The sequence below is a fragment of the Pan paniscus genome, chromosome 3 (genome assembly GCF_029289425.2).
Source record: "Pan paniscus chromosome 3, NHGRI_mPanPan1-v2.0_pri, whole genome shotgun sequence".
Lineage (NCBI taxonomy): Eukaryota > Metazoa > Chordata > Mammalia > Primates > Hominidae > Pan > Pan paniscus.
In genome coordinates this window covers 61,691,225-61,708,005 of record NC_073252.2, presented here as the reverse complement: position 1 = coordinate 61,708,005, position 16,781 = coordinate 61,691,225, and the positions used below count along the sequence as shown (strand labels likewise).

General features: G+C 37.8%; 1 protein-coding gene across 1 annotated transcript in view; it reads right to left on the bottom strand.

Annotated features, from left to right (window-relative positions):
- LOC100984855 (transmembrane protease serine 11B-like protein) overlaps window positions 1-16,781 on the bottom strand; it is a 35,583-nt gene that overhangs the window by 1,056 nt on the left and 17,746 nt on the right. Inside the window, 7 exon segments of the mRNA XM_003810447.3 lie at window positions 231-373; window positions 838-1,097; window positions 1,853-2,027; window positions 2,549-2,587; window positions 3,289-3,449; window positions 6,113-6,180; window positions 6,267-6,388. Of these exon segments, the coding sequence (XP_003810495.3) occupies window positions 231-373; window positions 838-1,097; window positions 1,853-2,027; window positions 2,549-2,587; window positions 3,289-3,449; window positions 6,113-6,180; window positions 6,267-6,388 (968 nt within the window).

Genomic DNA, 16,781 nt, shown 5'->3' with positions numbered 1-16,781 from the left:
AACAGTGTTTGACTCAGAATAAGTCCAGCATAAATGTTTGTTAAACACTTAAAAACATATGCTGCATGTAGGGAAGAATTACTTTAGTGCCAAAGCTGAGAGGAACTTTGACAGGATTGGAAAAGTGAAAATTAATTGAAGTATAGAATTGTCTCCATATTGATGATTTTCATAAAGTAAAAGCAGTTATTTATATACTATTGGTCAATGTAAATAATGGCCAGAATTACCTGGCAGGCATCTATATTTCCTTCCATGTACCCAGCACATAGCACTGTATCCTGTACCATACTACGATAGGCTTCTTTAGCATTACAAGTGTTTGTATCAATAATCTTCACAGATGCTTTCTGAAGGAACACTGGGTATTTACCTAAAGGAATTAAATATTATCGGCAAACAAGCTGAAAGAGCTGGATGACCTTGATTTATCCTTTGTACATAAGACCCATATTTGACTGTTGCATACTTTTAGAATGAAAAGCCAACTCACTTTCCTCACTCAAAATGATAACAAAGAGATGTTCAAATTATAATTTGAAATATGTTTCTAATGTTGCCTGTCTCTCTTTATCTCTCTTCCTACATCTTTGGACTAGAGCTTTCTCAATTGGCTTTTCCAGGTTAGGGAGGTTCTACAACCAAATTGGTTTCCTTGGAATGTTTGAAACCCAGGCAGTTTGCAAAGTCATAACTCCATATGCATCATTCCTTAAAAGATTGTCTGAGAGCACTCAACATCTGGAGGTAAGTGATGCCTTTCACTCGACACCTAGATTACTATTTTCCTGTTGCTTTTGTACCTTACATGGTATGTTAAGTTTTCACTGATCTTACCATTAAATGAAACTCTTCCCCATCCTGTAACAACAACTCCTTCACCAGGTGGAAAAATATGTGTGGCTTCAGGAAGACAAACTCGATGTACATCATTCTTAAATAAAACTTTTTTAGTGAGCAGTATAAGTGCAATATCATCATGATGTTCATCCTGGATGTAGTCTTCATGAATAATAATTTGTTGAACATCATGTTGCATATAGGGAAGAGTTACTTTCGTGCCAAAGCTGACAGTATAGTTTTTTGGATTTTTTGCCCTAAAGAAATAAAAATCGTGTATTTTGTACTTATTTCAAGATAATAGAGATACATTCTGCATCTACTGTACTCTTTTCTTGGCATGAGTATTTCCTTGCTCTATAGTCCATTAGCAATGATATAATCTGATTTTTAACTCATTTGAAAAAATCTTGAGTTCCTACACCATACACCATGTAAGGCAATGGGGGAATAGAATAAAAATAAATGGCCATGCCATCGAAAAGTTTAAATCTGGTGAAAGGTAGGTGTAAACACTAGCAGTTATAATAGGTTAAATAGTGGTGTATATAATTAGTGGGACTACAAAATAGGAAGACTTAAATCTGTATTCTTAAAGGAATGGAAGATTTCTTAGGGAAAATAGCATTTTGGATAAGACTATGGGACTAAGTCGCATTTGCCTAAAAGGCGAGGAGATGGGGGCAGGCATGTGCAGAGAGGAAGGTACATATGAAATAGAATGTGTTTCAGCAACTACAAGTAGTTTAGGATGTCTGTATTATAAAGTGATGAGAGGTGAGTATCATGTGAAGAAAAAATGCACTGTCCAGAATGAATGACTCTTCCCATTTTTACTGAAAAGTTAGGAAAGTCTTAGATAGGCTTACCATATAATTTTTCTTCCAAACCGGGACACTTTTGAGAATGAAAGGGAGTGCTGCTAATATTTAAACAGGGATAACAGGTGCAAACTGGAACTTCCTCCAAAGCCTTTGGTTTCTGTAGCTTTGGGCAACATAATGAACTTAACACTTTAAAACAGTGAGCTGCAGTCACCAAGTGTCTTTCACTGATCAGTGATGCCCCACAGTAGTGTTGCCCACTCATTTTAAGGCTTCCTTGTCATGGTCATTCTCCTTCCTGATCAATGGAACCTCCCCTGACTCTATCAAATGTAGGTGGCATCCTTGCTCGTCTCCCACAGCCTGTCAGAAAAAGTCAGTTTTGCTTCATTAAAAATAGGAAAATAACATTTGATTACAAAGCAGAGAGTGAGCTGAATTGGCTTTGTGTGGTTATATCTGACAATATCTTGTGCTGATAGGTACAGTGTAATCTGTACAGGAATCACTAGCAGCCAGTGGATTGCTTGCATACCCAACATACTGTCTCCAAGACACCAGCACTTGGAGAATGTGTGAGCTGTGGAAGGCAGATAAAGTTATGGTTAAGTCCATGCTCTGCAACCAGACTCCCTGAGTTTGAATTCTGGCCTCGTCATTTACAAGCTGGATGAATTTGGGCAATTATTTCACTTCTTTGTGCTTCAGTTTCCCCATCTCAAAAATGGAATCATAATCATAACCATCTGTAGGATGGTTACAAATATTAAATGAATTACTGTATATGTAAAACACTTAGAACTGTTCCTAACCAATAGTAACAAATCATGATTGCTGTGCTTTAGATCACCTCATAAATTTAATTAAAAAGTATCTGAACTTATGGTTGTTGATAATTTTTGCAGCACTGACCTTACTGATTTCTGAAATAGAACAAAAAATTCATAGTAAATTTAAAACCTAGCACCACTGACTTTGGGGCGATGGATTAAGACGATAGGTCAAGCAGGGCAGAAGAGTCCGTAAATAATTTGAAATTTCAAAATAAAGTGTTAATACAAAGGAGAGAACACTGGTTTATTGGAATTGTTCTTTTACTATACATGAATGTATTATATGGAGGTACCATCTTCATGGCTCCGCAGGAGAGACTTCTTTCTTATTTAATTAGAATTGTATTCTACATCATCTAAAGTGGAAAACTGTGAGTGTCTTTTCTTAGAAGAAGAGGAATTCCCTACAAGTGAACCTAATTCCTGTCAGTATACAAAAAAATAACTTTTAAAAAGTGACCTGTCTTATAATGGTGGGTCCACTGCTGTTTTTGAAAGTTATAGGAGATTTTTAAAAGATTAGCAAGACACATCAGTACTTATAAGGACTGTTTAAAGTATCAATATCTGCTTTTGAATGAAAAGCAGCCTGCCCTCACCCCTGAATCAAGTAAAAGGTTTGGTATTATTGTGATTTGATTGTGTTTTTAATAGTGAAGAATACAAATAATTGCTCTGATATAAAAGTGACATTCATTTGAAAATATTGAAGATCAGTTTTGTGTCTGATATTTGTGATATATGCTAGGGATAAAATGATGAAAGTAACACCACTCCCATCATGAGCTTACCCACAAGCCTCAGAGAATTCAGATCTGTAGTCAAGGATCCTGAGTGGTTCTTCAGCATCTGATGTAAGATACTTTCAATTCTTTTTCTTGTGTTTTCTTTCATTGATCTGGGACCCTTGAATACCAGCCATATATGTGCTGTCACTCTGTTGTTATCAGGACTGGAAACAACATAAAGTTTTCATATGTTGCTGAAAACAGCATTTTCTTCCTCTTTGTCTGATCTTTCATAGCTTGGTTTCTTCTGCTCTTTTGTGGGTTTGTGGAGTACCTTTATGTTAAGCACAGGACCATCCATCCTCTTATATTTGCTTGGTGACAGTATGCATGCAGCTGTATTATTCAATATAGAGGACAAGCAGTTACACAAATCTAAAAAAAGGGAGGCCGGGAGTGGTGGCTCACGCCTGTAATCCCAACACATTGGGAGGCCAAGGCGGGCAGATCACCTGAGGTCAGGAGTTTGAGATCAGCCTGGCCAACAAGGTGAAACCCCATCTTTACTAAAAATACACAAAATTAGCCAGGCATGGTGGTGGGTGCATGTAATCCCAGCTACTTGGGAGGCTGAGGAAGGAGAATTGCTTGGACCTGGGAGGCGGAGGTTGCAGTGCGTCGAGACCGCACCTCTGCACACCAGCCTGGGCAACATGAACAAAAGTCTGTCTCAAGAAAAAAAAAAAGAGTTGCCTGAGGCATAGGGTAAAGGTATCACCTAAGAATTGGGATGATTTATTAATACATTCATCAATCATTTGTTGAACAACTGCTATAGACAAGCAACTGAGCTAGGTGCTATTAGGTGATGCAAGGGTGACTAAGACACAGTTTCTACTCTCAAGGAAATTGTAGATTTTTAGGGAAGATAAAACATATATACAAATTACTAAAATAAATGAGGTGGAAGCAATAATTTATTTATCTTATCTGGAGATATTCCCAGGAAGGTTAAGTCATTTTTTACATAAAAGATCAGAGAAATTTGCATGGAGGAAGTGACATACACAATGAAACAATGTATTTTTGTTTTTGCTTCATTATCAAGCAGAAAATTGCATAAAGCAGAGATGAGAAGGAATATTTCTTCAGAATAATTGATGGCAATAATATTAATTAGCATGGATTAGGCATCTGCTATATTCCAATGTACTTTGTATTACGTAGCCAATGTACTTTGCTATCACATTTATTAGCACAGTCTCCACAACAATCCTGCAGCATAGGTGTTATCTTCATTTTATAGACAAGGAAAAATTGAGGCTCTGGAAAGTTATATAATGTATTCAAGAGTAAGTACACACTACACTAGGATTTAGATTTAGTGCAGTTGACTGTATAACCGGGGCTCTTTACAGAGCTGTCTGTATGCTGTACACTGTCACTCTGTGCCTAGTCATACAGTAATGGCAGTGTCTAGGAGATTGGGCTCAACCAGAAGAGGATCTTTAATGCTAGCTGAGGGGTAGCAGTGATGGAAAGTTGTTGAGGTAAACTGTATTTGAGGAAAATTAATCTGACCATGGGTTTTAGGGAAGATTTGTCTGGAAACAGGAAAAGGGCAGTCAGCCTGAGGAGCTAGCCAATAGACATGCAGGAATTGTTAAGGAGTCCTGAAGCTTGTGTCTGAAGTGGCATTATTATGCTTTGAGACTTCCTCAGGGATGTTCAATATTTTGGCACATAAATCAATAATAATTCCTGGGAAGCACTCAGGTCACATAAGTTTGATTATTATAGCAGCGTATGCTAAAGTGAAAAGCTTTGTCCTGTGGCCTCTTCATGACTGCCTTTTGGGCCATGCTGTTTATAGATACTTGAATTTACATGCATGGGGAAACAAAACAGAGACATCTCCCGTGGTTGCAGTCATCTCTGAGAGATATCTGGGCCCTTCAACTTTAATCTCACATTTATGTTCAATACCAAAATTGACCTCCAATGTTAATGCTAGTTGAGAGCTTAATCTATTCTACAATTCCAGGAGTCCCATGAGCAGGGAAGAAGAGCAGACATAGTCCTGCGACACTGATGGAAATAAAAGCAATAATTGCCTTCATCTGAAATGTGTTTATTTGTGAGTGTTTCCACACATATTTTCTTTTCTTTTTTATCCTTAGTACTGTTCTATGAGTGAGGCAAAGCAAATATTACTACTAACATGTAATGAGATAGTGGAACAGACTCAAAGCGATACAGTAACTTGCCAAAGACTCTAGGGCTATTAAATGGCAAAGGCTGGGCTCAGGTTATCTAAATCTATTCTATGGCTACCTAGGCTAGTTCATGCCACTCCAAACCCACATGTAGGGAACACAGCATAGCTATTTTACTTCTTATTATGGTGACTAGAAGGTTTTCTTGATCTCAAAGTCTAGTGTAAATATGCTGTCTCCTAACCTGTATCTACTAAGAATTCTAGGGGTATTTCCACAAAGCGTTTAGCTGACTTGCAAGTCAAAAGACGGGAGAAAACAGGATCTATATTTATGCTACTGCTAAATAAAAATTTTAGAGCATCAAACATTGGTCTATGGGACTATCTAATGTTTTCTGAACATAAATATTTAGGAAACCAAAAGGATGAGACATTTATAATTTGAGGATTAATGTATCCTCAATACATCTAGTGAACTCAACTATATGGCCCCAATCTTAGGTTTCATATTGAAAAATTAGTCTGACATTTATGATAATGCTTGATATTCATAGCTTGTTGGCTAAGGACTATAACATATCAATAGATTCTTTTCACAGAGAAATTTGAAGTGTCCTGGTATGTATGATCAGATGATCTCTTTTTTGATGGTTAATGTTGGTTACTTACACCAGTGTGATGACTTGAGAAAAGATATATTGTCTGTAAATGCTAGAACTTTGAAATGCATCAACCATCTGTTAACAGAGAAAATAGAGTCAAATATCAAATTCCAATACTTATATTTCAGAGAATTAACAATGAAATATAGGAAAATACTAACTTACCTAGTCTCAAGAATTTGGCTAAGATAGTTATTTTCTGGTGATGTTTCCCTTTCATAATTGCTATTATATGGGATATCCAGCATTTTAAAGCTACCTTGGTAGAAGTAGATCCTGTTTGCTGTGAGATCAAGAAATGATCCAAGAATTATTTAAATGAAATAAGCTTCAAATCCAGATATAGATACACAGCAATAAAAACTAGTATGTATTGTGCTCATATTAGATATTGATACACTCTTTGGGTACAGTTGACTAGATCATCTAGGCATTGTGTTTACAGGACCAAGTATGAAATAGATATATATTTATATTATGTGATATAAATATATATTATATATATCTATATTCCTGTTTCAACCAATATGCTACTTTGTCTGAACTTTGAGATATATATATATCAATCATAAATAGACAGAGATAAGAGAATGTTTGAGATAGTAGATGAAGATATAAAGTTCAGACAGAGTAAAATGTTGGTTGAGACAGGAATATATACTATAAAGAGATTTCCATCTATAGTAATCAACTGTCAGATTATGAATAAAAATAGTTACCATGTAAGTATCTACTATGTGAAGATACTTTAGAAAAACTTTATGAAATATATTAATCGTTCAGGAAAAGTGTAGTCTCAGAGAGACTAAGTAATTTACCCAAAATTATACAGCCACTAAGAAGAGCCAAGTATCAAAACTCAATTTGTCTGACTCCAAAGCCTATACTTAAGCTATTATATTTCCTTCCTAAAATTTCATAGATACTAAGCTACTTGACATATGACATGTGTTATCTCCAATGTGATACATATTCAACATTTAGCAATATGCTACATACTGCATGAGTGCCAAGCATATAAGAACTAAATAAATATTAATATTATTTTGCAATATGATTATTGCCTTTGAAAAGCATCTTGTGGAAGAGATGATATGAATGAAACCATTACATGTGATATTAATATGATATAATTAAATGGCAAAGTTTATTTTTCAACTGCAAGTTCTATGTGAATGCAGAAAAGGAGACAATATGATTAAATATAATATCACTATAAATGTGAAAATATTTTATAATGAAGTTGATGGAAAAAGAAGTCAGAAAGTTCTTAACAAAATGCTGAAAATGGGTTGATTATAAGTGATTTATGAAGGAACATTGTTAATTTCAGTTAGCTTTTCTGTGGGTCATAGACCTTTTACTATAGAGATAAACTGATAAAGCTTTATAACAGTAGCTTACTAGGTTTTTTTATAAGTAGCAAAAACTAGACCCTGAAACTATGCAACTTCTCTCTCGTAATTCAATGTTCCCAATGCATCATTCAGTTATTTGGATTCCTAATTATTTCTATCTATTACAATGTTCAACAGCCATGAATATTCCTTAATTAATACAAGATTAAATTAATGTAACTAATAGATTGGCAGGATATGGATTGGTTGATTACAACTGAACGGAGCTCTCTTCCCAGAGAGAGTGAATAAATTGAATTTGTAACATCTATGGTAATTAAGATAAAGAAAACATACCCTAGAACAAGAAAATCAACTCTTGAATATCCTGTTACTAATTTAATTTTGTGTAGCAGTCTTAATGGGACACTGAGATTGCTCACTAACTATACTGAGGCCACTGTGAATACAGCCATTCTGCTCAGTTGATACCTAATGAGATGAAAATAACTTCTGGGAATGGGATGTCTACAAGGCATACTTGTACCATATGATTAACATTTCCATCTATATAAGTAGTTTAAATGCCAATATGAATTGAGAAAGATGAATAATGGAGCAGAAAAAAAAGGAAATCATTCTATAACTTTTCCATAACTTAATTATTTAAAACCTATAATTAAATATATTTAATTATATTAAAACCTATTCTGGAAAGAAAACCTAAAACACACACACACATATATATTGTTTTCCTGAGTGCTCTGGATGCAATATCAGGGTTTAAGCATAAATTAAGAGAGGACTTCTAGCTGAAGCTGACAGAGCAAAAACGCTTTTACATTTTCTTACCCCTAAGCCGAGAAAAAGAACAAAGGATAAGAATAGTGGGTTGTAGTCTAAGGAAACAAACAATGCAGCTACAACTTACAACTTCAAATTAAAAAATGTGAAGCAAACATGCTCCAAACTGTGAAATATACACTGAAGTGAGAAATTATATACATCAGAGATAACATCTCACAAATTAAGCTAGATGCACATTTTTCTAAAAGTTCTCAATGTTTAAGTATCAAGACTTCAAAGATGGCTGGGTGCGGTGGCTCACACCTGTAATCCCAACACTTTGGGCGGCCGAGGCAGGTGGATCACCTAAGGTCGCAAGTTCGAGACCAGCCTGGCCAACATGGTGAAACCCTGTCTCTACTAAAAATACAAAAATTAGCTGGGCTTGGTGGCAGGAGCCTGTAATCCCAGCCACTTGGGAGGCTGAGGCAGGAGAATTACTTCAACCCAGGAGGGGGAGGTTGCAGTGAGCCTAGATTATGCCACTGTGCTCCAGCCTGGGCGACAGAGCAAGAGTCCATCCCTTAAAAAAAAAAAGAAAAAAAAAAAAGACTTCAGAGCTTAGAAAAAGACAGGAATATTTCTGTAAAGGCCTATTTTAACACTGCATAATGGCAAAAGTAATAATAAAAGTGAGGGTGGAGCCAAGATGGCCGAATAGGAACAGCTCCAGTCTACAGCTCCAGGCATGAGTGATGCAGAAGATGGGTGATTTCTGCATTTCCAACTGAGGTACTGAGTTCATCTCACTGGGGACTGTTGGACAGAGGGTGCAGGACAGTGGGTGCAGCGCACAGAGCGTGAGCCGAAACAGGGAGAGGCATCACCTCACCCAGGAAGCGCAAGGGGTCAGGGAATTCCCTTTCCTAGTCAGAGAAAGGGGTGACAGATGGCACCTGGAAAATCGGGACACTCCCACCCTAATACTGCGCTTTTCCAACAGTCTTAGCAAATGGCATACCAGGAGATTATATCCCACGCCTGGCTTGGAGGGTCCTACGCCCATGGAGCCTCGCTCATTGCTAGCACAGCAGTCTGAGATCAAACTGCAAGGTGGCAGCAAAGCTGGGGGAGGGGCGCCCACCATTGCCAAGGCTTGAGTAGGTAAACAAAGCGGCTGGGAAGCTTGAACTGGGTGGAGCCCACTGCAGCTCAAGGAGGCCTGCCTGCCTCTGTAGACTCCACCTCTGGGGACAGGGCATACCAAACAAAAGGCAGCAGAAATCTCTGCAGACTTAAATGTCCCTGTCTGACAGCTTTGAAGAGAATAGTGGTTCTCCCAGCAAGCAGCTGGAGATCTGAGAACAGACAGACTACATCTTCAAGTGGGACCCTGACCCCCGAGTAGCCTAACTGGGAAGCACCCCCCAGTAGGGGTAGACTGACACCTCACACGGCCGGGTACTCCTTTGAGACAAAACTTCCAGAGGAACGATCAGGCAGCAACATTTGCTGTTCACCAATATCCACTGTTCTGCAGCCTCCGCTGCTGATACCCAGGCAAACAGGGTCTGGAGTGGACCAACAGCAAACTCCAACAGACCTGCAGCTGAGGGTCCTGACTGTTAGAAGGAAAACTAACAAACAGAAAGGACATCCACACCAAAACCCCATCTGTACACCGCCATCATCAAAGACCCAAAGTAGATTAAACCACAAAGATGGGGAAAAAACTCAGCAGAAAAACTGGAAACTCTAAAAATCAGAGTGCCTGTCCTCCTCCACAGGAACACAGCTCCTAACCAGCAATGGAACAAAGCTGGATGGAGAATGACTTTGATGAGTTGAGAGAAGAAAGCTGCAGACGATCAAACTACTCTGAGCTAAAGGAGGAAGTTCGAACCCATGGCAAAGAAGTTAAAAACCTTGAAAAAAATTACACGAATGGCTAACTAGAATAACCAATGCAAAGAAGTCCCTAAAGGACTTGATGGAGCTAAAAACCAAGGCACGAGAACTACATGACAAATGCACAAGCATCAGTAGCCAATTCGATCAACTGGAAGAAAGGGTATCAGTGATGGAACATCAAATGAATGAAATGAAGTGAGAAGAGAAGTTTAGAGAAAAAAGAATAAAAAGAAACTAACAAAACCCCCAAGAAATATGGGACTATGTGAAAAGACCAAATCTACATCTGATTGGTGTACCTAGAAGTGACTGGGAGAATGGAACAAAGTTGGAAAACACTCTGCAGGATATTATCCAGGAGAACTTCCCCAATCTAGCAAGGCAGGCCAACATTCACATTCAGGAAATAGAGAGAATGCCACAAAGATACTCCTTGAGAAGAGCAACTCCAGGACACATAATTGTCAGATTCACCAAAGTTGAAATGAAGGAAAAAATGTTAAGGGCAGCCAGAGAGAAAGGTACGGTTACCCACAAAGGGAAGCCCATCAGACAAACAGCGGATCTCTCGGCAGAAACTCTGCAAGCCAGAAGAGAGTGGGGGCCAATATTCAACATTCTTAAAGAAAAGAGTTTTCAACCCAGAATTTCATATCCAGCCAAACTAACCTTCACAAGTGAAGGAGAAATAAAATACTTTACAGACAAGCAAATGCTGAGAGATTTTGTCACCACCAGGCCTGCCCTAAAAGAACTCCTGAAGGAAGCACTAAACATGGAAAGGAACAACTGGTACCAGCCACTGCAAAAACATGCCAAATTGTAAAGACCATTGAGTCTAGGAAGAAACTGCATCAACTAACAAGCAAAATAACCAGCTAACATCATAATGACAGGATCAAATTCACCTATAACAATATTAACCTTAAATATAAATGGGCTAAATGCTCCAATTAAAAGGCACAGACTGGTAAATTGGATAAACAGCCAAGACCCATCACTGTGCTGTATTCAGGAAACCCATCTCATGTGCAGAGACACACATAGGCTCAAAATAAGGGGATGGAGGAAAATGTACCAAGCAAATGGAAAACAAAAAAAGCAGGGGTTGCAATCCTAGTCTCTGATAAAACAGACTTTAAACCAACAAAGATCAAAAGAGACAAAGAAGGCCATTACATAATGGTAAAGGGATCAATTCAACAAGAAGAACTAACTATCCTAAATATATATGCACCCAATACAGGAGTACCAAGATTCATAAAGCAAGTCCTTAGAGACCTACAAAGAGACTTAGACTCCCACACAATAATAATGGGAGATGTTAAGACCCCACTGTCAACATTAGACAGATCAACGAGGCAGAAAGTCAACAAGGATATCCAGGAATTGAACTCAGCTCTGCACCAAGCGGACCTAATAGACATCTACAGAACTCTCCACCCCAAATCAACAGAATATACATTCTTCTCAGCACCACACCACACTTATTCCAAAATTGACCACATAGTTGGAAGTAAAGCACTCCTTAGCAAATGTAAAAGAATAGAAATTATAACAAACTGTCTCTTAGACTACAGTGCAATCAACCTAGAACTCAGGATTAAGAAACTCACTCAAAACCACTCAACTACAGGTAAACTGAACAAACTGCTCTTGAATGACTACTGGGTACATAACGAAATGAAGGCAGAAATAAAGATGTTCTTTGAAACCAATGAGAACAAAGACACAACATACCAGAATCTCTGGGACGCATTCAAAGCAGTGTGTAGAGGGAAATTTATAGCATTAAATGCCCACAAGAGAAAGCAGGAAAGATCTAAAATTGACACCCTAACATCACAATTAAAAGAACTAGAAAAGCAAGAGCAAACACATTCAAAAGCTAGCAGAAGGCAAGAAATAACTAAGATCAGAGCAGAACTGAAAGAAATCGAGACACAAAAAACCCTTCAAAAAATCAATGAATCTAGGAGCTGGTTTTTTGAAAAGATCAACAAAATTGATAGACCACTAGCAAGACTAATAAAGAAGAAAAGGGAGAAGGATCAAATAGATGCAATAAAAAATGATAAAGGGGGTATCACCACCGATACCACAGAAATACAAACTACCATCAGAGAATACTATAAACACCTCTACGCAAATAAACTAGAAAATCTAGAAGAAATGGATAAATTCCTCGACACATACAGCCTCCCAAGACTAAACCAGGAAGAAGTTGAATCCCAGAATAGACCAATAACAGGCTCTGGAATTGAGGCAATAATCAATAGCTTACCAACCAAAAAGAGTCCAGGACCAGATGGATTCACAGCCGAATTCCACCAGAGGTACAAGGAGGAACTGGTACCATTCCTTCTGAAACTATTCCAATCAATAGAAAAAGAGGGAATCCTCCCTAACTCATTTTATGAGGCCAGCATCATTCTGATACGAAAGCCAGGCAGAGACACAACCAAAAAAGAGAATTTTAGACCAATATCCTTGATGAACATTGATGCAAAAATCCTCAATAAAATACTGGCAAACCGAATCCAGCAGCACATCAAAAAGCTTATCCACCATGATCAAGTGGGCTTCATCCCTGGGATGCAAGGCTGGTTCAATATACGCAAATCAATAAATCTAATCCAGCATATAAACAGAGCCAAAGACAAAAACCACATGATTATCTCAATAGATGCAGAAAAAGCCTTTGACAAAATTCAACAACCCTTCATGCTAAAAAGTCTCAATAAATTAGGTATTGATGGGACGTATTTCAAAATAATAAGAGCTATCTATGACAAACCCACAGCCAATATCATACTGAATGGGCAAAAACTGGAAGCATTTCCTTTGAAAACTGGCACAAGACAGGGATGCCCTCTCTCACCACTCCTATTCAACATAGTGTTGGAAGTTCTGGCCAGGGCAATTAGGCAGGAGAAGGAAATAAAGGGTATTCAATTAGGAAAAGAGGAAGTCAAATTGTCCCTGTTTGCAGATGACATGATTGTATATCTAGAAAACCCCATCGTCTCAGCCCAAAATCTCCTTAAGCTGAGAAGCAACTTCAGCAAAGTCTCAGGATACAAAATCAATGTACAAAAATCACAAGCATTCTTACACCCCAATAACAGACAAACAGAGAGCCAAATCATGAGTGAACTCCCATTCACAATTGCTTCAAAGAGAATAAAATACCTAGGAATCCAACTTACAGGGGGTGAAGGACCTCTTCAAGGAGAACTACAAACCACTGCTCAATGAAATAAAAGAGGATACAAGCAAATGGAAGAACATTCCATGCTCATGGGTAGGAAGAATCAATATCGTGAAAATGGCCATACTGCCCAAGTTAATTTATAGATTCAATGCCATCCCCATCAAGCTACCAATGCCTTTCTTCACAGAATTGGAAAAAACTACTTTAAAGTTCATATGGAACCAAAAAAGAGCCCGCATCGCCAAGTCAATCCTAAGCCAGAAGAACAAAGCTGGAGGCATCACGCTACCTGACTTCAAACTATACTACAAGGCTACAGTAACCGAAACAGCATGGTACCGGTACCAAAACAGAGATATAGATCAATGGAACAGAACAGAGCCCTCAGAAATAATGCCACACATCTACAACTGTCTGATCTTTGACAAACCTGACAAAAACAAGCAATGGGGAAAGGATTCCCTATTTAATAAATGGTGCTGGGAAAACTGGCTAGCCATATGTAGAAAGCTAAAACTGGATCCCTTCCTTACACCTTATACAAAAATTAATTCAAGATGGATTAAAGACTTAAACATTAGACCTAAAACCATAAAAACCCTAGAAGAAAACCTAGGCATTACCATTCAGGACATAGGCATGGGCAAGGACTTCACGTCTAAAACACCAAAAGCAATGGCAACAAAAGCCAAAATTGACAAATGGGATCTAATTAAACTAAAGAGCTTCTGCACAGCAAAAGAAACTACCATCAGAGTGAACAGGCAACCCACAAAATGGGAGAAAATTTTCGCAACCTACTCATCTGACAAAGGGCTAATATCCAGAATCTACAATGAACTCAAACAAATTTACAAAAAAAAAAACAAACAAACCCATCAAAAAGTGGGCAAAGGACATGAACAGACACTTCTCAAAAGAAGACATTTATGCAGCCAGAAGACACATGAAAAAATGCTCATCATCACTGGCCATCAGAGAAATGCAAATCAAAACCACAATGAGATACCATCTCACACCAGTTAGAATGACAATCATTAAAAAGTCAGGAAACAACAGGTGCTGGAGAGGATGTGGAGAAATAGGAACACTTTTACACTGTTGGTGGGACTGTAAACTAGTTCAACCATTGTGGAAATCAGTGTGGTGATTCCTCAGGGATCTAGAACTAGAAATACCATTTGACCCAGCAATCCCATTACTGAGTATATACCCAAAGGATTACAAAACATGCTGCTGTAAAGACACATGCACACGTATGTTTATTGCGGCACTATTCACAATAGCAAAGACTTGGAACCAACCCAAATGTCCAACAATGATAAACTGGATCAAGAAAATGTGGCACATATACCCTATGGAATACTATGCAGCCATAAAAAATGATGAGTTCATGTCCTTTGTAGGGACATGGATGAAGCTGGAAATCATCATTCTCAGCAAACTATCGCAAGGACAAAAAACCAAACACCACATATTCTCACTCATAGATGGGAATTGAACAATGAGAGCACATGGACACAGGAAGCGGAACATTACACACCGGGGCCTGTTTTGGGGTTGGGGTAGGGGGGAGGGATAGCATTAGGAGATATACCTAATGTTAAATGACGAGTTAATGGGAGCAGCACGCCAACATGGCACATGTATACATATGTAACAAACTTGCACGTTGTGCACATGTACCCTAAAACTTAGAGTATAATAAAAAAATAAACAAAAATAAATAAATAAAAGTGAAATATTACAATTGTGACTTTTTATTGTATATGATCCAATCTTCCAGCTAAGGCAACTTGCTGAAGGTAAGCTGGGGAAAAAAAAAGAAAGGACATCAGAAATTACTATATCATAGTTCAGAGAGTCTGCAAATTAGGGAGATTTCTTCAGGGCCACCCCATCTTCTTACCTCTTAAAAAATGAAACTAAATGGACCCTGGGGTTAAAGAAAACAACAATTAGATAAGACAATTTTTGAGAGAATAGAGGAAGATATAAACTGCAGACTCCCTCAGCCTGGAAGTCCGAGACAGAGCATTAAGGGAAAAAACATCCATAATTAGAAAAGAGAAAGTTAAATTGTCCCTGTTTACAGGTGACATAATCTTATATTTAAAAAAAAACTAAAGACGTAACCAAAACATTCTTACAACTGATAGATGAACTCAAGTAAGTTTCAAGATTAAAAATTAACATATAAAAATCAGTAGCATTTTTATACATCAATAACAAACTGGTTGAAACATAAATCAAGGAAACAATCCCAATTACAATAGCTACAGAAAAAGAGAATCATGAAATGAATTTAACCAAGGAGGTGAAAGATCTCTATAAAGAAAACTACAAAACTCTGAGGAAAGAAATAGAAGACACTCAAAAAAATTAAAAGACAACACATGTTCATGGAATGGAATAATTAATGTTGATAAAATGACTATACTACTCAAAGCAATCTACAGATTTAATGCAACTCTTATCAAAACACCAATGACTTTTTTAACCAATGACATTTTTCACAGAAATAGAAAAAACAATCCTAAAATTGTTTTGGAACCACAAAAGACCCAAATAGCCAAAGCAATCCTGAGCAAAAAGAACAAAGCTGGAGGCATCATACTACCTGACTTCAACATATACAACGTATACTTCAACAAAGCTATAGTGACAAAAATCGTGTGGTACATATTTACAGTTATCTGATTTTTGACAAAAGCACCAAGAGCATACATTGGGGAAAGGACAATCTTTTCAAAAAATGGTGCTGGGGAAACTGGATATCCACATACAGAAGAATGACACTAGACCCCTCTCTTACAGTGTACACAAAAATCAAATCAGGGTGACTTACAGAGTTAAATGTAAGGCACAGAACTGTAAAATTACTTGAGGAAAACATAGAGGAAATGCCCTAAGACATTAGTCTGGGCAAATGTTTTATGAATAAGACTTCAAAAGCACAGGTAATAAAAGCAAAAGTAGACGAATGGGATTATATCAAACTAAAAAACTTCATCACAACAAAGAAAACTATCAATAGAGTAAAGAGACAACCTGAAGAATAGAAGGAAACTATTCATCCAACAAGGGATTAATATTTAATATCTGAAATATACAAGGAACTTAGCAGAAAAAGAAATCCAACTAAAAATAGGCAGTCGATCTGAATAGACATTTTTCAAAAGAAGACAAAGGGACATCAGGTCTATTTTTTAAAATGCTTGGCTGGGCGTGGTGGCTCACACCTCCTAGCACTTTGGGAGGCCAAGGCAGGTGGATCACCTGAGGTCAGGAGTTTGAGACCAGCCTGACCAACATGGTGAAACCCTGTCTCTACTAAAAATACAAAAATTAGCCGGGCTTGGTGATGGGCGCTTATAATCCCAGCTACACAGGAGGCTGAGGGAGGAGAATCACTTGAATCTGGGGGG